Source organism: Salvia splendens, chromosome 1 (assembly GCF_004379255.2).
Source record: "Salvia splendens isolate huo1 chromosome 1, SspV2, whole genome shotgun sequence".
Lineage (NCBI taxonomy): Eukaryota > Viridiplantae > Streptophyta > Magnoliopsida > Lamiales > Lamiaceae > Salvia > Salvia splendens.
The window spans coordinates 2,208,519-2,231,403 of record NC_056032.1 but is presented as its reverse complement, the minus strand read 5'-3'; the positions used below and the strand labels follow the sequence as shown (position 1 = coordinate 2,231,403).

The 22,885-nt window shown below is 36.3% G+C and overlaps 4 protein-coding genes and 1 pseudogene across 8 annotated transcripts; 3 read left to right on the top strand and 2 right to left on the bottom strand.

Annotated features, from left to right (window-relative positions):
* Positions 1–773: 773 nt before the first annotated feature.
* Positions 774–2,589, top strand: LOC121793743 (UPF0481 protein At3g47200-like). The gene is made up of 3 exons (XM_042191781.1): positions 774–909; positions 1,014–1,689; positions 1,781–2,589. The coding sequence occupies exons 2-3, from the start codon at positions 1,039–1,041 to the stop codon at positions 2,402–2,404; spliced, it is 1,275 nt and encodes a 424-aa protein (XP_042047715.1). The 5' UTR covers positions 774–909; positions 1,014–1,038; the 3' UTR covers positions 2,405–2,589.
* Positions 2,590–5,666: 3,077 nt separating this feature from the next.
* LOC121757508 lies at positions 5,667–8,817 on the top strand (annotated as a pseudogene).
* A 445-nt stretch (positions 8,818–9,262) lies between these two features.
* On the bottom strand, positions 9,263–10,381 carry LOC121757500 (putative F-box protein At3g21120). The gene has a single exon (XM_042153036.1). The coding sequence runs from the start codon at positions 10,379–10,381 to the stop codon at positions 9,263–9,265; it is 1,119 nt and encodes a 372-aa protein (XP_042008970.1).
* Positions 10,382–11,137: 756 nt separating this feature from the next.
* On the bottom strand, positions 11,138–17,559 carry LOC121807687. 2 transcript variants are annotated; one of them, XR_006052018.1, is made up of 10 exons: positions 17,268–17,559; positions 15,635–15,724; positions 15,411–15,539; positions 14,521–14,628; positions 14,112–14,162; positions 13,968–14,003; positions 13,420–13,462; positions 12,922–13,240; positions 12,351–12,452; positions 11,138–11,155 (listed from the first exon to the last, which is right to left on the bottom strand). XR_006052018.1 is itself a non-coding variant. In XM_042207954.1 (9 exons), the coding sequence occupies exons 1-9, from the start codon at positions 17,394–17,396 to the stop codon at positions 12,425–12,427; spliced, it is 933 nt and encodes a 310-aa protein (XP_042063888.1). In that variant the 5' UTR covers positions 17,397–17,559; the 3' UTR covers positions 12,162–12,424. The 2 variants fall into 2 exon arrangements, 1 of the variants encoding a protein (XP_042063888.1); XM_042207954.1 differs by lacking the exon at positions 11,138–11,155 and having other exon boundaries at positions 12,162–12,452.
* Positions 17,560–20,546: 2,987 nt separating this feature from the next.
* On the top strand, positions 20,547–22,557 carry LOC121807665 (UPF0481 protein At3g47200-like). Of its 4 annotated transcripts, none has more exons than XM_042207948.1 (4): positions 20,547–20,706; positions 20,859–21,014; positions 21,102–21,557; positions 21,722–22,557. In XM_042207948.1, exons 2-4 carry the CDS (start codon positions 20,871–20,873, stop codon positions 22,370–22,372), a joined length of 1,251 nt encoding a protein of 416 aa, XP_042063882.1. In that variant the 5' UTR covers positions 20,547–20,706; positions 20,859–20,870; the 3' UTR covers positions 22,373–22,557. The 4 variants fall into 4 exon arrangements, with proteins under 4 accessions (XP_042063882.1, XP_042063877.1, XP_042063876.1 ...); XM_042207943.1 differs by having other exon boundaries at positions 20,859–21,557; positions 21,722–22,257; positions 22,364–22,557; XM_042207942.1 differs by having other exon boundaries at positions 20,859–21,557; positions 21,722–22,265; positions 22,364–22,557.
* The last annotated feature ends 328 nt before the right edge of the window (positions 22,558–22,885 follow it).

The following is a 22,885-nucleotide window of genomic DNA, read 5'->3' as shown; positions in this document are numbered from 1 at the left end:
ATCATTTATGGCCCCACCATCCACTATATAATTTCAACTACTTTTTCTCCTCTCCTACTTTACCAATTACACATTAAAACTCGTGTCAATGATACGAGCCCCTCTACATCATCCGATAACTCTGCGGGTGAGAAGGATATTGACAGCAGTTTGGAGGAGATACCAGATAGGAGTGAGGCGGCGGAAGAACCCAAGACGAGCACCGCCGCAACTGCTACGCGATCATTAAGGCCGAGGGATACTTTGAAGCCGCCAAACAAATACAAGAACTGATGACGCAAGAGCTGATCATTTAGTTATTTCCTTTTTTTGTTTTAATTATTTGGAATATTATGTTTTGAGACTTTATTTTAATATTGTTGTGTCGGGCCAAAACTATAAGCCCCATTCGGGTTTTCTTTGTGGTTCTTTCCCGAATGTCTAGGTTAGGTCGAACTGCCCTAGGGTCATTAGTCATATAAATAGGGAATTTTATTGACCACAATCAATTAATGAAATATTTTCCCTAAACCTAACTTGTGCAACAAGAATATTTTTACGCTCTCCCTCTCGCTGTCTCACGGAAAACGTCTGTGAACAGCAAGATCGTGATCTTTTCTTCGAGCAGCGTTGGAGGATTGATTACAAAAATTCACGAGAAGTTAGTTAATCAGACACGTTGCGGAAGACGTTTGTAACAGTCAACCTCAAATGATGTATTTCTATGGGACAGAGGGAGTATATGTCAATTTTAAATTTTCTATATTGAAAAGTCTTGTTATTTATTGCCGGCAATTACGATGTTAAAACAGTGGTCCCTTCATTGAACGTTAGAAGGAAAGGATAAGAGAGGTTTTTCTACCATTCATTTCGTTATTATCAATATTGGCAGCTCAGCTCGTAAACAAGAAAGACTATTGGTGACCTGAGGTTAGTACATCTGAAAATCATTCTGTTCTGGGTATAATCCCTTTGAATTGTTTCTTTATATGTGTTGGTATCATGTTTTGTACAAGAAATTTATAATTTTTCAGCAAGTAGATCGATACATATGTATACATGGAATCTAACAACACAGAGCTAGCCTCAACTAGCTTGAAAGCAAAACTAAGTCAACTTGCCGATGCACAATCGGAAAGCACAATCTATCGAGTCCATAGACAATTACGCAATGTGAACCCGAAGGCCTACGAGCCCGAGATGATCGCCATCGGCCCTTATCACCACGATAATGAGCATCTAAAGATGATGGAAGACCACAAGTTGCGTTACCTGCAACAACTGCTTGTCGAAAAAAATCCACTCGATGGTGTCGGAAGGTACGTAGCAGCTCTAGAGAGAGTGGAAGCAGATGCAAGAAAATGCTATGCAGATCAACCTAGATCCCTAACCCCAGCCCAGTTTATAGAAATGCTTGTTCTAGATGGTTGCTTCATCGTCCAGCTAGTTCGCAAGTTTGATAAAGTGAATTCGAGGGAGACGAAAGATCCTATCTTCCAAATGGACTGGATGATCAACAACCTACAGCGTGATCTCATGCTCTTCGAGAATCAGCTGCCCTTCTTCGTATTGTGCGAGCTCTACGACCTCATTGAAGTCCCCGGCCAGTATAAGAGGTTCGGGTTCCTTCTCCTCAAATTCTTCTCCATTCTGTATCCTGGAAGATACTGTCCATTGGTGCCCGTGAAGCCCATCATAGATCCTCGCCAGGTGACGTTAGAAATTTCTGCCATGATTTAATTAGAGTCCAACCTTAAACCTCAATTAATTGATTTAATCTAGTTCATAGTATATTTTTCAGGTAAAACATCTGCTCGACTTCATCCATCTCAATTGGTTTCATCATTCCTCACGCCCGGGCAAAGAAAAGGTAAAGTTCATCGACACCGCAACGAGGCTTGAAGAGGCTAATGTCAAGTTTGAGATCAGATCAGAAGGAGGGACGTTGTTAAACGTGGGGTTTGAAGAAGGGGTGATGAAGATACCGCCACTGACCATTGAGGACAGGACGGAGTCGTTCCTCCGGAACCTCGTCACATACGAGCAATACTTTCAGCACACTTCTGTGACAGATTATGTCCACTTCCTAGACTGCATCCTTGATTCCTCCATGGATGTGGAGAAACTATCTCGAAAAGGGATCATCGACAACTGGTTAGGAGATGCACGTACCGTGGCGGAGATGGTGAACAAACTGGGCGACTCGGTGGCTGGACCCGGGGATAGCTTCGTCTATGGGGAGATGTTTGAGGATGTGCAAAAGCACTGCGCAAAACCCATGAATAAGTGGAGAGCTAGTTTGAAGCGTAAATATTTTAATAGCCCTTGGGCCGTTATTTCTGTTCTTGTTGGTGCAATGCTTCTTATTCTTACAGCCGTACAAACGGTTTTTACCATATTACAGGGGAGATGCTCAAACATCTAGCAAGGCTTTGTAATTTGTCACAACGAACAAAACATGTGTATTTTATTATGTATGTTAAATAATTGAAGTGCTAAGAGCATCCACAACGGTCGCCTAGTGGGCTTCCTAGTGATTGCCACATCAGCATTTCTTAGTATTATGTTCGCCCTATCAATTAAACTCAATTTGCATTTAATTTTTTGATATTATGTTGAGCAAAAACTATTTATCATAATTCTCATTCATTGATGTTAAGATTAACTAATGTAGTGTGATCATAGAGCTTTCATTAAATACCATAAACAGGAAATTTGATTAAGGCCATAACCTTAGTGCCACACCATATATAACCAAATGAAAGTTAACAAAATCTCATCGAATTATAAACATGAGGCGTTTTGCAAAGTTCCCTTGTCCCTATCATCCTCTTTTTCTCGTCGAGCTTGCTTGCAACAGGTGAGTCGGAGGCCATGTAGTAGATGCAGATCAGGCCGTTAGCAGGCCCGGAGATTAGAGTACGACGGACGGCATCCCTCGTGTCGAGGCCAAGCTTCAGGTGGTAGTCCAGGATTTTCTGGGAAGCTGGCAGGGAGTTGTTGTGCAACTTGCCGTTAAACATCGACAGTTCTGAAACTCCGTCTTCTCGGAAACTGAACTGCACGAGTAGCGTGCCGTCGTCATGGGCATGGTGGTGAATGTGCGATTTTCTGAAATCTTCAGAATCGATGTGATCGCGCCATGATTTGCAGACGCTTCGAAATCTCAAGAGGGATGTGAATAGCAGATGCAAGAGGATTTCTGTTAAGAAGCAAGTGCTCGAGGGAACAGGGAAGCAGCGAGAGCTTGAGCGCTGTTTTCTTACCAGTCCATGTACGGCGACTTCAAGCATTTCAATGTCTGGGCGCTCTTGAAGGACAAGCAGAAGTCCCAAGGCGGGATTCTGCATACCGGTGCGACAAAGAGGACGAAGACCACCAACACTGGTGGTTACACGAGCAGCAAAAGCGGCGCATATCTGGTGGACCTCAACCGGACGTACACGGGAGATGAGAGTTTCGGCACACCGATATCCTCCCAGTGTCCCGTAGGCGTCAAGGCTGCGAAGAACAAGGGGAAGGCGAAGGCGACATCCTCCTCGCAAGCCGCCCCCCATCGCCGATCCCGACCCCGATGGTTCTTGCCTACGCGGAGTTGGCAAGGGCCTCGATGGTGCGGATGTTGATGGACACACATAACGCCCTCATGAAGTGTACGGACCTGGCCAGAGCCGAATACCTCCAGGAGTTGATCGATGAGCTGCGCCGGAAGTTGGGACTTTTGTAGAGTAGTCAACTTTTTTTATTTCTAACTCGTGTAACTCTTTTTTAATCAATGTAGTATTTGCCGTTTTTTAGTTAACCATTGTGTTTTTTAATTAGTTTGCATTTATATATTTGAAAACATTTAAACTAATTAACAAAATAATAGTAGAAACCTATAGGGCGCCCCACTGCAGGTGGAAGGGTAGGAGGATAAAATGCTGACGTGGCGGTGCATAGGGCGGGCTTTAGGACACCCCTTAGGGCACCCCATTGATGATGCCCTTACCTTAATAATTACATATTACAACCCGTGTCAATCCTGAATGACCTATTTCAATGAGACGGGTGGAGTATTATTAACGCCCATACAAACCTGACTTGAACCCAATCCAAATACTCTCTCCTTCCCAATAAAATTGAAACATTTGATTTCTGACATAAAATTTTATACAAAAATAGCGTTATTTCTATTTTAGGAGATATTTTATTTTTAATGAGATAACTTAAAAAAGAAAATATTTTATTTTTAATGAGAAATGGAGTGTAATTTGAAACTATCACTTATCAGGTGGACCTATAAAGATAAAGATAAGATAAGACTTGACACTAGTGACCGAATTAAAACAAGACAACAACATATTTTAATTTCAATTGAAATTGCAAAATTAGTGAAAATACATTAAAATTTAAGCTCATGATATAACATCTCTTCCTTCTTTAGGTCTCTCTCCGTTTTATCTCTTCTACTCGGTTACATCAACTTGTTGTCTGAAAGAATCCATACGCCACTGTAGGGATGTCAATCAGCCCAGCCCAGCGGGTTTCGGGCTAACCCTATCGGGTTTTGGGTTAATCGGGTGCGGGTCGATCGGATTGTGATTTTTTCGGGTTATAAAAGTTTAACTCTAACCCTAAAAGCTAGGGTTTCGGGCTAGCCCAACGGGCTAATCGGATTGTTACCGATAAAATTAACATGCGATCAATCCAATATATAATGATGAAAATTAATTATATTTATAAAATGTAAAACAATTAATTATGATAAATTTGATAATTTGAGATATATGCTTATTCAAACATACACATGAACAAATATTAATGTTTGAGATCTGTGCAAAAGGAAGTATAAATATATTTTGAGAAAATTTAAAGCATGTTTTAGAAATTTATATATATTTTTTAGTGAATTTGACGTTTCTCATTTATTTATCTATTATTATATTAATAAAATTTAATATATAATTTGTATATTTAATATAAAATTGAAAGTTATTTTTGTAGTTATACATATTATAAAAATAATCTATGAAGTGACGAATTATGAGTCAAATAAATAGAACAATAGAAATTTTATCAGGTTTTCGAGTCTGGCATTAACGGGCTGCGGGTTAATCGGGTGCGGGCTAATCGAGTTATAAATTTTCAACCCTAACCCTATAAATTTGTGAAGTAGCTGCTAACATCGAGGCTTCCTTGTTTAGAGTCATCAATTGTTGCCTTAGTTGATAGAAACGAGCAGAATCTCTAATCGAGAAACGATCTTTCAAATCTTACCAAATATCATATGCATTATCCAAAAACATTACACTCGAGCAGATTTGTTGTGAAACCGAATTGCATATCCAAGCAACGGCCATGCTATTGCATCTGATCCATGCTTGATGAAGAAGATCATCTCCATTTGGTCGAACTATAGATCCATCAACAAAAACCAACTTGTTTTTGGCTAGAAGAGCTGTGGTGAAAGATCGACTCCATGTAGAGTAGTTAGATCCGATCAATAATTGTGGAACAAGGATTACACCGGGATTATCACTCGGATGAAGAAAATAGGGGCTTGAAGTGTCATCGGACGAAAGAATCGGAGCACGATTGCGTCCGTTCATGATGAAGATAAATCAGAAAACAGAGATAGAATCAGAGATGTTATGCGGAAGGAAAAAAAATTGCTCTTGATACCATGAAAAGTTTATGTTCCAAACATGATTGAGCTGAAGAGAAAGAATCGAGCTTCTATTATTGATTGTGTAAAGAGTGAGATTACAAAGAGAACTACACACTTATATACTAAGCGAGCTAACAAAACAATGAAACACAAAATATCTAATAACATCAAGGATAGCTAACTAACTAACTTTAACAAACTATAACTAACAAACAGAAATAGCCGTTGAGCTAAGATAGCCGTTGGCTAGTCTCTCGAAGCTTCCTTTTCTCCTCGATCTCACGTGTGCATAGCTGCTGCATGGTGCATACACATGTGTGCTGTGTTGCTGTGTATATATGATCTAATAATACCCTACAAAAAATAAGCATACAAATAATAATAAAATTGGAAATAATTACATACTCCATGTATCTTCAATTCTCGATTTGCGTCAGCAAGTAGAGTGCAATTTGAATGATAAAACTTAAAGGGAAAATTGAGAGAAAAATAAAACACTCCCTCCGTCCATTACTTGTTACTTAGTTTTCTTTTCAGTCAGTCTGCAAGTACTTGTCACACTTATTTTTTTACTACTTTTGATAATAAACACTACATTCCACGAACTCATTCACACTGACATTTTACTATAAAACCATACTCCCTTCGTCCACAAAAAATAGTCTCATTTTGCCATTTTTTGAATTCTTGACTTAAACATACTTGATTGTGATTCTATATTTATACGATATAAACGTTATAGAAATTTCTGAAATTTCAGCTTGTACATAGGTGCATAAATACATGGATCATAACTCAAGCCTTAGATGGGATAAATGAAAAACTGAACGAAGTCTCCGGTGCACAGTCGGATTGCACAATCTACAGAGTTCACAGACACTTACGCAACTTGAACCCGAAGGCCTACGAGCCCGAGGTGATCGCCATCGGCCCTTACCATCGCCACAATAATAATAGTAATAATAATAATAATAATAGTGAGCATCTAAAGATGATGGAAGGCCACAAGCTGCGTTACCTGAAGCAGCTGCTTGGCCCAAATGATCCACTGAATGATGTGAAAAGGTACGTGGCAGCTGTAAGCAGAGTGGAAGCAGAGGCAAGAAGATGCTACGCAGATCTGCCTGAAACCCTAACCCCGGCCGAGTTCATACAAATGCTTGTGCTAGATGGTTGCTTCATCGTCCAGCTAGTTCGCAAGTTTAAAAGTGTGATGTTGAGGGAGAGGAATGATCCCATCTTCCAAAAGAACTGGATGATCAATAGCCTGCAGCGCGAGCTCATGCTCTTCGAGAATCAATTACCGTTCTTCGTCTTGTGCGAGCTCTACGACCTCATCGAGAAACCTTACCAGCATTCTAGGTTTTGGCAGCTTCTCTTCAACTTCTTCATCAGTCTCTATCCCGGAAAGGGCAGCAAACAAATGCCGATTGTACATCCTCGCCAGGTTATGTTTGGCAATAAATGTCCCATTTTTTATCAGCTTGGATTTTAAAAGTTGTTTGATTTTGTAAAAGAAAGTGATAGAAAAAGTTTGCATCCCTACATTTTTATATTGAGGTTGGTTTGATAAAAAACACTTTGGATTCGGCACGAGTTTTAATGTAAAAGAGACGATAGAGAAGAAGTAATTAAAGTATGTTAGTGGAAAATGGGCCCCACCTTATTAGAGATAAAATCGTTTCTACAATGAAAAAGTACATACTCTTGTGGGATGGACTAAAAGAAAATACTCCCTCCGTCCTCCAAAATTCGTCACCATTTGACCCGGCACGAGTTTTAAGAAATATAATAGAAAGTGAGTTGAAAAAGTTGGTGGCATGTGGGTCCTACTTTTATATATTAGCTTTATAATAAAATGTGAGTGGGAATGAGTTAGTGGAATGTAGGGTCCACTACCAAAAATGGTAAAAGTGAAAGCTGACAAATTTTTAGGGACGGACGAAAAAGGAAATAGGTGACAAATTTTCGGGGACGGAGGGAGTAGTATATATTCTTGTGGGACGGATGGAGTAAAAGTGAAATTAGATATTTATTGACAGTTGTGAAAAATAAGGAAAAATAAGACATTTAATGGCGGACAGAGTGAGTATATATTAACCGTCTAGGTTCACATGCTACTACTTCCTTTGTCTGTCATTAAATGTCACACTTTGACCCGACACGAGTTTTAAGAAATTTAATAGAAAGTGGGTGTAAAAATTTAGTAGAGTGTGAGTCATATTTTTTATATATTAGTTTTATAATAAAATGTAAAGGGGATGAGTTAGTGAAATGTGGGGTCCATTACCAAAAGTAGTAAAATGTAAGTGTGACAAGTATTGTCAGGCGGACCGAAGAGGAAACTAGTGACAAATAATGACGAACGGAGGGAGTAATTTTTTATCTCTATATTATTTAATTAAATTCCAACCATAATTAATTAAAGTCGAATAACCTAATCTAGTCCATATATCTTTCAGGTGAAGCATTTGCTCGACTTCCTCCATCAGAGCTGGCTTCCTCCTCCCCGATGCTCGGGCGGAGGAAACCGTCACGAGGTAATAATACCAGGCAAGAAGTTGGGGTTCATCAGCAGCGCGACGAGACTTAAGGAGTCTAACGTCAAGTTTGAGAACAGACCAGAAGGAAACACATTGTTCGACGTCAGGTTCGAAGAAGGGGCGATGATAATGGCGCCACTAACCATCGAGGACAGGACAGAGGCCTTCCTGCGGAACCTCATCGCGTACGAGCAATATTTTGAGCATAATCAAAACAACTTCGTCACTGATTACGTCAAATTCCTTGACTGCGTCGTTGATTCCTCCACGGATGTGGAGATACTGTCGCGAAGAGGGATCATCGACAACTGGCTAGGGGACGAAGGTAAGGTGGCGGAGATGGTGAACAAGCTGGGTGATTCGGTGGCTGGGCCGGGGAGTAGCATCGTCTATGGGGAGATGTTTGAGGATGTGCATAGGCATTGCGGAAAGCGCAAGAATAAGTGGATGGCTAACTTGAGACGTAATTATTTATATAGCCCTTGGGCTATTGTTTCTGTTGCTGTTGGTCTAGTGCTGCATCTCTTCTTACAATCACGCAAACGTTGTTTACTATATTACAGGTTGTTTGAAGGATGTTGGAAGTCGATTCTCTCTCGTGCACAAGTGGAGATGCTCAAGAATTAAGGCCAGGGTTGGTATGGTGAAGAGTTTTCTTAATTGAAGTGAAAATGTGTTGATTGTTAATTATATTGATTGTAATTTTATTTGATGATAGACTTGAGAATATTGCTTGGTAAATTGCTAAATCGATTTAATGGTTGCTTGCGTGACAAATTTCAAGCCAAGAATGGTAGCAACAATTATGATTGTGGCACTTCTTGTGTGATATTATGTTGAGCAAAAACTATTTATCATAATTCTCATTCATTGATGTTAAGATTCACTAATGTAGTGTGATCATAGAGCTTTCATTAAATACCATAAACAGGAAATTTGATATGGGCCATAACCTTAGTGCCACACCATATATAACCAAATGAAAGTTAACAAAATCTCATCACATTATAAACCAAAAGATAAATAACTTAGATACTATTTTAAAAGTTCACATTATTAAGTAAAGAAAGTTAATCAAAAACACTAGCACCTAAGGCAAAACAAAGCTTCCTCTATACTCAAAAATCTTGGGCTTATTCCTCTTCATCTCGAAACATTTAACACATTTCTTATTACAATAATCATAAAGTAGTAAACACCCGCTCTTAGCCTTCAAAACAACACAACCCCTCTCACACAAAGTCAAAGCCTTGGTTATGACAAGGCCATCAAATGGTCCAACTATCTTCATGCGATCCCATTGCAGCCTATTCTCCTCCACTCTCAACCAAAATATGCTCAACCACTTCGGCTCTTTCTGATCACCGGAATCGAACACGAGAAAAGAGTCATCACCCTCTGCAAAAATATTCATATACCTATACCTCTTTATAGTCTCCAACTCCGCCATCTCCAAGACACGGAAACCCTCGTTCCTGAAGTCGAACGACACGATCACCTCATTCCTGTCCTTGTCAAACGCTAGCCAGTGCGAGAAGGAGCCGTTCTTGCGCTGAGAATTTATAGGGGTGACAACACACAAATCATGAGCAATAATATCGCTGCCGCCGACGGTCAGCCCCCTCCAAGAATTCGTCGCTTTTGAGTATACCGACGCATGTAAGTGGAAACCGATTTTGTGGCACGACAACAGCTGCACCACCACGTAATCTTGTGCGACCTCGTCGAACCAAATCCCGACGTTGCGACACAACATGCGATGAGACATTGAGCTAGGGTTTGGTGGCAAGATAGTGATGAGACCTAAACTAGGGTTGCATACTGCAACAGGTGAGTCGGAGGCCCTGTAGTAGATGCAGATCAGGCCGTTAGCAGGCCCGGAGATTAGAGTACGACGGACGGCATCCCTCGTGTCGAGGCCAAGCTTCAGGTGGTAGTCCAGGATTTTCTGGGAAGCTGGCAGGGAGTTGTTGTGCAACTTGCCGTTAAACATCGACAGTTCTGAAACTCCGTCTTCTCGGAAACTAAACTGCACGAGTAGCGTGCCGTCGTCGTGGGCATGGTGGTGAATGTGCGATTTTTTGAAAGCTTCAGAATCGATGTGATCGCGCCATGATTTGCAGACGCTTCGAAATCTCAAGAGGGATGTGAATGGCAGATGCAAGAGGATTTCTGTTACAACGTCGTGGTTGAGGAGATTGGAATCCATCTTGTGTTTTTTTTAATGGTTGATTTTTGATGGAAAGGGGCGGCGAGGGTTTATATAATTAGGTTTCACTAATTCAATTTGGAGTAGTATTAACTTCTTTATAGAATTTTGAGCGTTAATGATGGAATTTTTTTTCTTTTCGCCTTTTCTAAATCGGATTAGGTGAAAAAAATATAAATCCGATATTTGAGGGTTAATGATGGAATCTATTCTACTTTCTATAACATCTATATGATATTTATCGTTATTAATCTAACTTCTAGCATCAAGATTCAATTGGATCCCATCCTTTTCTACTTTAAAAATTTATATTTCCATATTTGCAAATGTGCCATGGTTGATTATTACCAAATTAAAAAATTGATATATTCGATTATTAAACTTTATACTCCCAAGTTTATTCATCACTGATCATCAGTGTATTCCAACAATTGACATTTTATGTTGCATCAAAAAGTTCAACAAATAGTTTGTCTGAATTCAATGATGAATTGAAACGAGGCAATTACATGACAAAAAGGGCCATGACTTAATTCGATCCGAATTCAATAAAAAGTATTTAATCTCTTATTTCAGCTATAAAATTAAAGTAAACAGAAAGAAATCATTATCAAGCATGTGTTTTGAAAATGGTAAATCATACTCCAATAGGCAATACTTGATTAAAAAGGACAAACATTCCCTTCAATCATGAAATTTCGGGAAAATCTTGAAACATAGATATTTAACTCAATAATTCCACGTCATCAGTTTTCCTGCCAACAGCACCAAGACCTGCATTAGGGTAGACATATTAAGCAGGCCAAGTTTCGGCAACAAGAACAAACATATGAAACAAGGAAAACTAATTCGATCTGCAAGTCGGGAAATGAGAATTCTATTCTAGGCAATTAAGCCAGAAAAAAACATAAAGTTTGGTCCAATTATGGTTCGACCCAGAACTTTAAAATCGGCAGAAGAAACCATAAAGTTTAACATTGTCCGCAATCATCCCAGACCAGACCGAAATATTCAGTTGCCCTAAGTATAATATATAGTTAAATATGTTGACAAACTTATGAAATATCCAAACGTGAAGAAAAAAATACGTATATAATTCAGATATTTCTACTTTCTATCACATCTATATGAATTTTGATCATTATTAATCTAACTTCTAGTATCAATTGGATCCCATCCTTTTCTACTTTAAAATTTTATATTCTCATACTTGCAAATGTGCTATAGTTGATTATTACCAAATTAAAAGATTGAGATATTCGATTATTAAACTTTATACACCCCTCGTCCCTATGTAGTACAAGCACTTCTTTTTGGCACTGGATTTAAGAAATTGTATTAAAAGTGAGTTAAGTGAATGGAAAGTAAAGTAGGGAAGGAAAATGGAAGAGATAATAAAGTAAAAGAGAGTAAAGTAAGAAAAAAATATTATTTTTTGCTTAAACAAAAGAAATAACTCTGCTACAATAGGACAATCAAAAAGGAATATGACTCATCGGTATAAGAAAACCGAAACTATAAGGTCCGTACTCTTATCCCAAAACAAGTTGAGCAGCAATAAATTACTACTCCATAATGCCCAAAAAATAAGAAAGACTACGAATATATTAATATCAACAATAATCAAGCCCAAGTTTATTCATCACTCATCAGTGTATTCTAACAATTGACATTATATGCTGCATCAAAAAGCTTAACAAAATAGTTTGTCTGAATTCAATGATGAATTGAAACGAGGCAAATTAAATGACAAAAGGACCATGACTTAATTCGATCCAAATTCAACAAAAAGTATTTAATCTCTTATTTCAGCTATAAAATTTAAAGTAAACAGAAAGAAATCATTATCAAGCTTCAAGTATGTGTTTTGAAAATATCAAATCATACACCAGTAGGCAATACTTAATACCAAACTTTTACCAAAGATCAATAAAATTTGGCAATGGAATATTGAAAAGGACAAATATACCCTTCAATCATGAAATTTCGGAAAAATCTCGAAACATAGATATTCGAAAAATCTAACTCAATAATTCCACGTCATCAGTTTGCCTGCCAACAGCACCAAGACCTGCATTAGGGTAGACATATTAAGCAGGCCAAGTTTCGACAACAACAACAAGAACTAACATATGAAACAAGGAAAACTAATTCGATCTCCAAGTCGGGAAATGAGAATTCCACTCTAGGCAAATAAGCCGGAAAAAACATAAAGTTTGGTCCAATTATGGTTCGTCCCAGAACTTTAAAATCAGTAGAAGAAACCATAAAGTTTAACATTGTCCGCAATCATCGCAGACCGAAATATTTAGGTGCTCTACGTATAATATATAGTTAAATATGTTGTCAAACTTATCAAATATCCAAACGTGAAGATTCAGATGGAGATATGAATTCAAAACCGAAATCAAAGCGCGTGGAATAGTTGTGAATAGTGTTAAATTTTATAATTCTCTTAGTCGGTCTTAATCTAGAGTTATGAGACTGACCAAAATCGAAACAAATTTGATGAACTTGATATATATTCTAACTACATATACCTTTTCCATGTAGAAACTTCTAGTTCCGGGGCATGAGAATTATCAGTATTGGGTTGGGGAGAGAAGGAAGCCTGCAGCGTCACACTCTTAACTATGATCCTTTGATCACAATGGGAACACTTATCCCCTTTGAGTTGAAGCCATGCTTCCTTGCAATCCAGATGGAGTAGAGAGGTGTCGGAACATTTACACTTGATATTCAACATTTCACTCTCTTCTGTTACCAACGCGTAGCACTGTATGCAAGTTGCTTCCTGTTTGTGAACGGTTCTTGATGCACTATCCCCAGGCAAAGGTAAAAGTGGGACCGTGGCCCCCCCTGCAAATTTCCATAAAAAACCAGATTATTTTTTCATAATTTTGCTTATATATGATGATAACAATTCAAAGAAAATTGGCCAGGCTAGTAAATCCGAATTAAATTGACCATTAATACAATCCAAAGTTGGTCAAAATTAAAAATATTTACGGACGAATGTCCTAAAAGAAAATACATACCATTGGTAGTATCGTCAATTTCCACGATGACATAAAGTTGGCCCTACAACGTTTGTGTAATAATGTTAGGTGTTATCGTCCGAAATAGTTTACGCAGAGTTTTACTAAAAACGGTAGATATAATATGCGTGGAGAAAATATCTCATTTTAAAGGATTAGTTAAAGTAGAGAGAAAGTAAAGTAAGATAGAGAATAATGTATAAGAAGCTCTCTTCTACATTATTCTCTCTTTTACCTAACTTTTTCTCCACTTTAACTACTTATGAATAATGTATAAGAAGCTCTCTTCTACGTTATTCTCTCTTTTACCTAACTTTTTCTCCACTTTAACTATTTATCATCATTTTCACGAAATAACGGCTAAAACGAAATCAATCACTTGAGCTGAGACAAAGGGAGTATTATCGTTCTCTTTTATTAGACCAACTCATGCAAAACTATTTCAGAATCAACACATACAAATCTTGTTATTTTTGTTATTACCTCTGTATTTAATTTCCTCTCTTTATATGCCTGTATAAAATTATGCATTATATATGCACACTCACCGGTTCATAAAAACGCCGATGGCCTTCTCCATGGTTCTACTTAAAACAATATAAGAAAAAAATTCATTATTTTATAAAAAAATAAAATATAAAATATATATCATTCAAGATCAAAACAATTGAGAGATCAAACTGGTGACTTACAACTGTAGAATTTGCCTTCACAGTAATTGTCGTCGTATTTTCATCACTTATCTACATGATGATTGAAAAAAATTAATACTATGAATAATTAAAGATTCTTAAACATATCACATGCCCATGCCCATGATTTAAAAATATTAAATCCCGAATTTTCAAAAAGTATATGTACCTCATCAAAACTCGAACATTTGACTAATTCAAATTTTAAGAAAATATTTGACTTTATAAAGAACAATGGGTAGAAAATGTTAATGAAATGTGAATCCCACTTTGATATATTTCGTATTAGTTTCATAATAGAATGCGTATGTAATAATTTAACAGAGTGTATAGTCTACTTACTAGAAAAAATGTATTTTAAATAGTGAATGTTATAAAATGGTCGTGGGCGGGAAAATAACCTACTCACCTTTTGGTCCTTTGGTGATGGACTGTTAAGGATATCTTTCTTAGTCTCGTTGGATGCCAATGTCTCGTTCACATTGAGTTCTGATCCAGGATCCTTATTTTCTTCTGGCTTCACATCATTAATTATTCCGAGGTAAATAATTAAAATAAATAAGAATATTGTTCCAACTTAATGAAGAGATGATATGTAATGTGTAAGCATGCATCTCTTGATAATGCATTTTATACATGTACATAAAATTGTATTCATGAATTAATTCAATTAACATATTACATTGATTTCAGTATGTGCAAAGTTACAATAACCTGCCCTACTAAATTAATGATATGCTAATCACCTCCCACGCATTTAGATGATAAATTTGATTAAGATTAATCATATATGAATTTAATCATGAAGAATGCACAATTAGTAAAAAGGTGCTCGTTATTTTGCTTAATTACACAAGTACTCCTCGCTATTTTCTCGCAGATTGGTGCTGCTAAGTGGTACATAACATAAGCGGACAAAAAGAAGCGACTTTAGCCCCCTACCAACCTTGTATTTTTAATTATTTCCTTTTTAAATTTTTTATATTATATATATACAAGTAATTATTATGTAAAAGTCTCAAAAAATGATCTGAACATAAAAATTATTTTTAAGTAAAATTAAAAAAATAGGCCTGCTCCCTCCATAATCCCAAAATATGAACTTTAGAAATGACACTAATTTTAATCCAAAATTAGTAAAGTAAAGGTAAAAAGAAAAGTGAGTTAATGAAAAATGAGTCCCGCCTCATTAGAGAGAGAAATTTCTTAAAATAGATTGTTCTGTTTTTAGATGGCATACCAAAAAGAAAAGAGATTATATTTTTAAGTGTCCGAGTATTATTTTTTTTTTGTCCGCACCTGCTCGGCAATCAAGTTTTTCTGCAACTCAATCTTCTGCGGAGTGGTTGTGGCTGTGGCGGCAGAGCTATTTTCCAACTGTGGGACATTTTGGTCCAACGATGATTTGCCCTCAGGCTGTTCTTTTGGCTACATGAATTCACATAAGAAAAGTTAAAGATAACTCATTAATTAACGCCTCAAAATAATTAATTAAATTCTAAAAAAGGTGCATTTGTAATTACTTGTTGAGGCGAAGGAGGTGATGGGGATTCCTCTTTCCGATCTGATTTTGCTTTTCCGTCTACATCTTTTTGTTTTACGTCATTTACCTCCTGCATTTGATACATTAGGCAGCTTTCACAAGACTCATTAAATAGGCTAATTACTTAAACAGATAATTAAATAATACTAGTAATTTGGATTTTAGTCATTACTATTAACTAATTTAAGTTAGAATACATTCATTCATCCCAATATAATTTTTTTTCAATTTCAAGAGAATTTTCTTTAGTCCACGAAAATAATTAGTCACCCTGTTTAGGAAAAATAGACTCATTTTGCCATTTTGGGAAGTACACAAAAAATAGTCTCATTTCTAAAAATAGAAAGTTTATCTTTCACATTTTATTTATCTTTTCTCCTCTCTCTCATATTTTCCCCACTTTTTCTCTCTATCTCTATTATTTTATCTATTTTTTCTCATTCTCTCTTATTTTACCAATTTCTAATTAAAACTCGTGTCATCCACAAGTGAGACTATTTTTGTGAACGGAGGGAGTATGTTTTTCCATTTAGTCCTTCCATCAAAATTAGTGTTCACTCCATCCCTCAATAATTGTCTACTTTGGTTTTCGCACGAGTTTTAAGAAATATAAAGGAAGATGGTTGAAAAAAGTTAATGGAATATAGATTTCACTTTTATACACTCTTTCCGTCCCAAAAAAATAGAAACTTTCATTTTTAGAAAATTTCTCTATCTCCAATGAGGTGAGACTGTCATTTCCACTAATAGTCTTTTCTTTCTATCATTTTCTTACTTTACCAATTTTGCATTAAAACTCGTTCTGTTTAAAATGTTTCCGTTTCTAGGAGACGGATGAAGTATTAGTTTTATACTCCCTCCATTCTAACTTAGAGTCCTAATTAGTTAGGGCACGGGTTTTAAGAAATGTAAAGAAAAGTGAGTTGAATAAGTTAGTGGAATATGAGTCTCACTTATATATATTACTTTTATAATAAAATATGAGTGGAATAAGTTGGTGGAATGTGTGGCCTACATACCATTTATGTTAAAAGTGAAATAGGACTCTTAAGTTGGGACGGATAGAGTAATAAAATATGTGTGGAATGAGTTAGTGGAATGTGGAACTTACGTACCATTTATAGTAAAAAAATGAAAGTGAATAATTAATGGGAAACATACAACAATAGCAAAAGTATACAATTAATGGGAAGCAGATGAAGTTAGTATCTATCTATTTATAATAAGTTATTCTTCTATAATAAGATGGTCTCACTACTAATGTACTTAACCAAAACTTATTTTTTCGGGCAAAGGTAGTTTACTTAATTTTGCTAGTACTTCGAATTATAACACCAAGTAAATACGAGAGATTACAGTTAGTTTTCTGCCAACAAGACCACACATTAATGAAGTGAATTGGATTTGCAAATTTATCGATCCACATACATTAATCACCCTCCATTTATCACTAATGGAAATTTGAACATATTATGGGATACACTTGAAAATTACCTATTTTTGCAGGAAATTTTGAATCTGGAATCATTAATTGATCAATTTGTATGTAAAGAAAGAAGATAAAAATAGCTACATATTAAGCTGTCTTTATTTAAATTAGGTAGAAAACTCACTTGAGCAAGATCAGAAGTAGTACTAAGCTGTTTGGTTTGTTGAGAAAGTAGTACATTTTCAGAGCTATTTGAAGATTTCTCCTCAGAAGGTAGGTTGGAATTCTGGTTCTTCTTAGAAGATTTCTCCATCGATCGCCTTCGATTATAATTATCTTGCTGTTAACTAGAGAGACAACTATTCTTTCTTAATTTTTGCTAGATCAATAATGAAACATAGATATATAGGAGTAAGGATGTATGTTTGTGGGTGTGTGATTTGCACTAATATTGCACAACTACGTGGGATATAAATTTCAACTTGCATTTATGATTTATCACTGTGAGTATGATTATGAGTATGAGTATGAGTATGAGTATGAGTATGAGTATGAGTATGAGTATGAGTGGATGGAGTCTATTCTTAGTTAAGTATAGTTGGCATTTAATGCCCACGTGCTTCAGAGTCAATGGAAAAGTCGTCCTAGTACTCTATTGACGATCGACAACAATAATTGATTTAGTAGGGCTGATAAACTCTTGCGGGTCGAATTGTTATCGAATTACTCTGATAATGTTTAAACTATTAAATTCAAATACTAACACGATTGACACATAACATGAATATATTAGTGATACGATATTATTATTCGTGTTGATGCAGCACGAATTCGAAAGCACATTACAACTACACAAAATAATTTAAGCGTTATCACCTGACGCCATGATCAATAGCGGTTGTCATGGTGGTGAAGAGCGCCACATGACAAGTAAGAAAATAAATATTGTCCTTAATTAACTCTAATAAAGTACTACCTCCGTCCCACAATAAGAGTTCACTTTTATCATTTTAGTCCGTCCCACAATAAAAATTCACTTTTACTTTTACTATAAATGGTAAATAAATTTCACATTCAACTAACTCATTTTAATTACATTTATTATGAAACTAATAAATAAAAATAGGACCATTGCTCCACTAACTTTTTCAACTCACTTCTCCTTAAATTTCTTAAAATCATGCCGAGTCAAATGTGGACTCCTATTATAGGATGGAGATAATAATAAAAATAAAGAATAATTTTTTTAAAAATATGCTTTCCTAGCTAAGGGTTAGATACATCCTCAACTCATTCATTAAACTAATATACTTCCTCCCTCCGTTCCATCAAAGATAACAAACTTTTCTTTTTATTTTGTCACATCTAAAATGACTCATTACTAAAAGTAAAAAAAAAATATTTCTATTTTAGTCTTTCGTTTATGTTATTTTATTTACTCCACTTAACACTACTCTCTACGTCCGGTGAATAGGAGTCCCGGTTCACTTCTACCATAAATGGTAATAGGATCTCACCTTCCAGTAACTCATTTCACTCACATTTCATTTAAAACTAATATATACAAGTGAGACTATTATTCCATTAACTTTTCCACTCATTTTTCTTAACATTTTTTAAAACTTGTGCCGCTGTGGGACTCCTAGTGGCGAACGGAGGGAGTAGTAAAATACTCTCTCTGTCCCAACTTAAGAATCCTAATTAGTTAGGGTACGGGTTTTAAGAAATATAAAGAAAAATGAGTTGAATATGTTAGTGGAATATGAGTCTCACTTATATTTATTATTTTTATAATAAAATGTGTGAAATAAGTTGGTGGGATGTGAGACCTATTTACTATTTATGGTAAAGTGAAATAGGATTCTTAAGGTAAGGATAAATCACCTTTCTACTCTGCCTAATATAGACAAAATAACCCTTAAAACACTTTCAAAATTAACGAAAGAGATGGTGTTGTGTCGCTATTCAATCTACGTCACTTCTTATCACTGATTTTCTGTTTCACTTCTTAAAATCTGAAATTCGGGTATCTTTGTTCTATAATACTCACTTTCATCTTGTATAAAAAGATCATATTTCTTTATTTTATGTCTCATATAAATAGTTTATATCATTTATGACAATTTTTTTCTTCTTTTGTTTTACTTTATCTTTTATGGACCATATCATCCATTACATAATATCAACTATTTTTTCTCCTTCTCTCTTACTTTAATAATTACGTATTAAAACTCATGTCAATCCTAAATAACTTATTTCAATGAAACGGATGAAGTATTATTAACGCCCATCCAAACCTGAACCAATCCAAATACTCTCTCCGTCCCAATGAAATTGAAACATTTAATTTCTGGCACAAAATTTTATACTGGTGTTATTTTTTATTTTTAATGAAACAGATAAAGTGTAATTTGAAACTATCACTTACAAGGTGGACCTATAAAGATGAAGATAAGATAAGACTTGACACTAGTGATCAAACTAAAACAAGACAACAACATATCTTAATTTGAATTGAAATTGCAAAATTAGTGAAAATACAGTAAAATTTAAGCTCATAATATAACATCTCTTCTTTCTTTATGTCTCTCTCAGTTTTATCTCTTCTACCCGGTTACATCAACTTGTTGTCTGAGAATCCATACGCCACTGCCACCTCAAGACAAAAGGCGGTACAAGCACTTGTCGGACACAACTATTTAGCTTCAATCATCGACGAAATAATAATAGCGAATTACAGAGACTCATACTCCTAATTGCCATTTAAAATACTATACCCTACTAAAAATAAGCATACAAATAATAATAAAATTGGAAATAATTACATACTCCATGTATCTTCAATTCTCGATTTGCATCAGCAAGTAGAGTGTAATTTGAATGATAAAACTTAAGGGAAAAAATGATAGAAAAATAAAACACTCCCTCCGTCCATTACTTGTTACTTAGTTTTTTTTTTTGGTCCGTCTGCAATACTTGTCACACTTATTTTTTTTACTACTTTTGATAATAGACACTACATTTCACGAACTCATTCACACTCACATTTTACTATAAAACCATACTCTCTTCGTCCACAAAAAATAGTCTCATTTTGCCATTTGGGATGTCCACAAAAATAGTGTCATTTCTAAAAATGGAAAGTTTCTCTCTCATACTTCATCTACTTTTTATTCATATATATCTTATTTCACTTACTTTTTCCCTTCTCTCTTACTTTACCAATTTCTCAATAAAATTTGTGTCGTCCACAAATGAGACTATTTTTTATGAACGGAGTGAGTATAAAAATATAAGACACACGTTACACAAACCTTTTCCACCCAACTTCCTTCACATTTCTAAAAACGTGCCAGGGTTGCCACACTATTGGCGGACGGAGGAAGTAATTACTACGACGATGACTAATGTACTGAAAATGGACCCATCCATGGAAAAGATAGACACCTCAATAAATATTTCCACATGCCTTGTCCATTCATTTCGTTTGTACAATAATGATGGATCTCTACGCCTAAAATAATGTACATACCTCTATCATTCATTTCGTTATCACATTCATTTCTTGATAATTTTGCAGCATGTAATGAAGAAGAAAGCCTAAATTCTATCGGTGATCTACGGTTAGTATAAACTAACTTTGAGATACATACTTAGTTTAATCGATGTTACAGTTTTTTAATAATTCTTAATTGAAATATAGTTATTGATTGTGATTCTATATTTATATGATATGAACGTTACAGAAATTTCTGAAATTTAAGCTTGTACATAGGTGCATATATACATGGATCCTGATATCATCATAACTCAAGCCTCAGATGGGATAAGTGAAAAACTGAACGAAGTCTCCGGTTCACAGTCGGAATGCACAATCTACAGAGTTCACAGACACTTACGCAACGTGAACCCGAGGGCCTACGAACCCGAGGTGATCGCCATCGGCCCTTACCATCGCCACAATAATAATAGTAATAATAATAATAATAATAATAATAATAATAGTGAGCATCTAAAGATGATGGAAGGCCACAAGCTGAGTTACCTGAAGCAGCTGCTTGGCCCAAATGATCCACTGAATGGTGTGAAAAGGTACGTGGCAGCTGTAAGCAGAGTGGAAGCAGAGGCAAGAAGATGCTACGCAGATCTGCCTGAAACCCTAACCCCGGCCGAGTTCATACAAATGCTTGTGCTAGATGGCTGCTTCATCGTCCAGCTAGTTCGCAAGTTTAAAAGTGTGATGTTGAGGGAGAGGAATGATCCCATCTTCCAAATGAACTGGATGATCAATAGCCTGCAGCGCGATCTGATGCTCTTCGAGAATCAGTTGCCATTCTTCGTCTTGTGCGAGCTCTACGACCTCATCGAGGTACCTGGCCAGCATTCTAGGTTTTGGTACCTTCTCTTCAACTTCTTCATCAGTCTCTATCCTGGACAGGGCAGCAAACAAATGCCGATTGTACATCCTCGCCAGGTTATGTTAGAAAAAGTTAGCAGAATGTGGTCTCTGTTTCTATAAGTATATTGATTTTATAAAATTAGTAATAATGAAATGAAACATTTAATGGCAGTAGACTCTAGTTAAACCTTAATTAATTAAAGTCGAATAACCTAATGTGGTCCATATATATCTTTCAGGTGAAGCATTTGCTAGACTTCCTCCATCAGAGCTGGCTTCCTCCTCCCCGATGCTCGGGCGGAGGAAGCAGTCACGAGGTAATAACACTAGGAGCGAGGTTACGGTTCATCAGCAGCGCGACGAGGCTTAAGGAGGCTAACGTCAAGTTTGACAACAGATCAAACGGAAACACGTTGTTCGACGTCAGGTTCGAAAAAGGGTCGATGATAATAGCGCCACTAACCATCGAAGACAGGACAGAGTCGTTCCTGCGGAATCTCATCGCGTACGAGCAATATTTTGAGCATAATCAAAATAACTTCGTGACTGATTATGTCAAGTTCCTTGACTGCATCGTTGATTCCTCCGCGGATGTGGAGATACTGTCGCGAAGAGGGATCATCGACAACTGGCTAGGGGACGAAGGTAAGGTGGCGGAGATGGTGAACAAGCTGGGTGATTCGGTTGCTGGGCCGGGGAATGGCTTCGTGTATGCTAAGATGTTTGAGGATGTGCATAACCATTGCAGAAAGCGCAAGAATAATTGGATGGCTAAGTTGAGACGTAACCATTTTAATAGCCCTTGGGCTATTGTTTCTTTTGTTGTTGGTCTAGTGCTGCTTCTTCTTACAATCACGCAAACGTTGTTTACTATATTACAGGTTGTTTGAAGGATGTTGGAAGTCGATTCTCTCTCGTGCACAAGTGGAGATGCTCAAGAATTAAGGCAAGGGTTGGTATGGTGAAGAGCTTTCTTAATTAAAGTGCATGTAAATGCGTTGATTGTTAATTATATTGATTGTATTTTATTTGAGGATATATAGACTTAAGAAATATTGCATGATAAATTGCTAAATCCATTCAATGGTTTATGGGGTGACAAATTTCAAGCCATGAATGGTAGCAACAATTATGATGGGGGGCACTTCTTGTGTGATAAATTACATAGGAGAACTAACAACTATAACATCCATTTAATTAAATAAGAACACAACTATTTTATAGTAATATTTGTCTTGATTTTTCATTTCTATTTGTGGTGTTCATATTGATGGTATGTTATCTATAGTCCTTAATATTACATGTTTGGTTTGTTATTAAAGCCACTCTATAGTAGGATTGTAGGAAATTCCAAAATTATATATCCTCTGACTTTTTCTATATTTCCAAGGCTGAGGGCTATA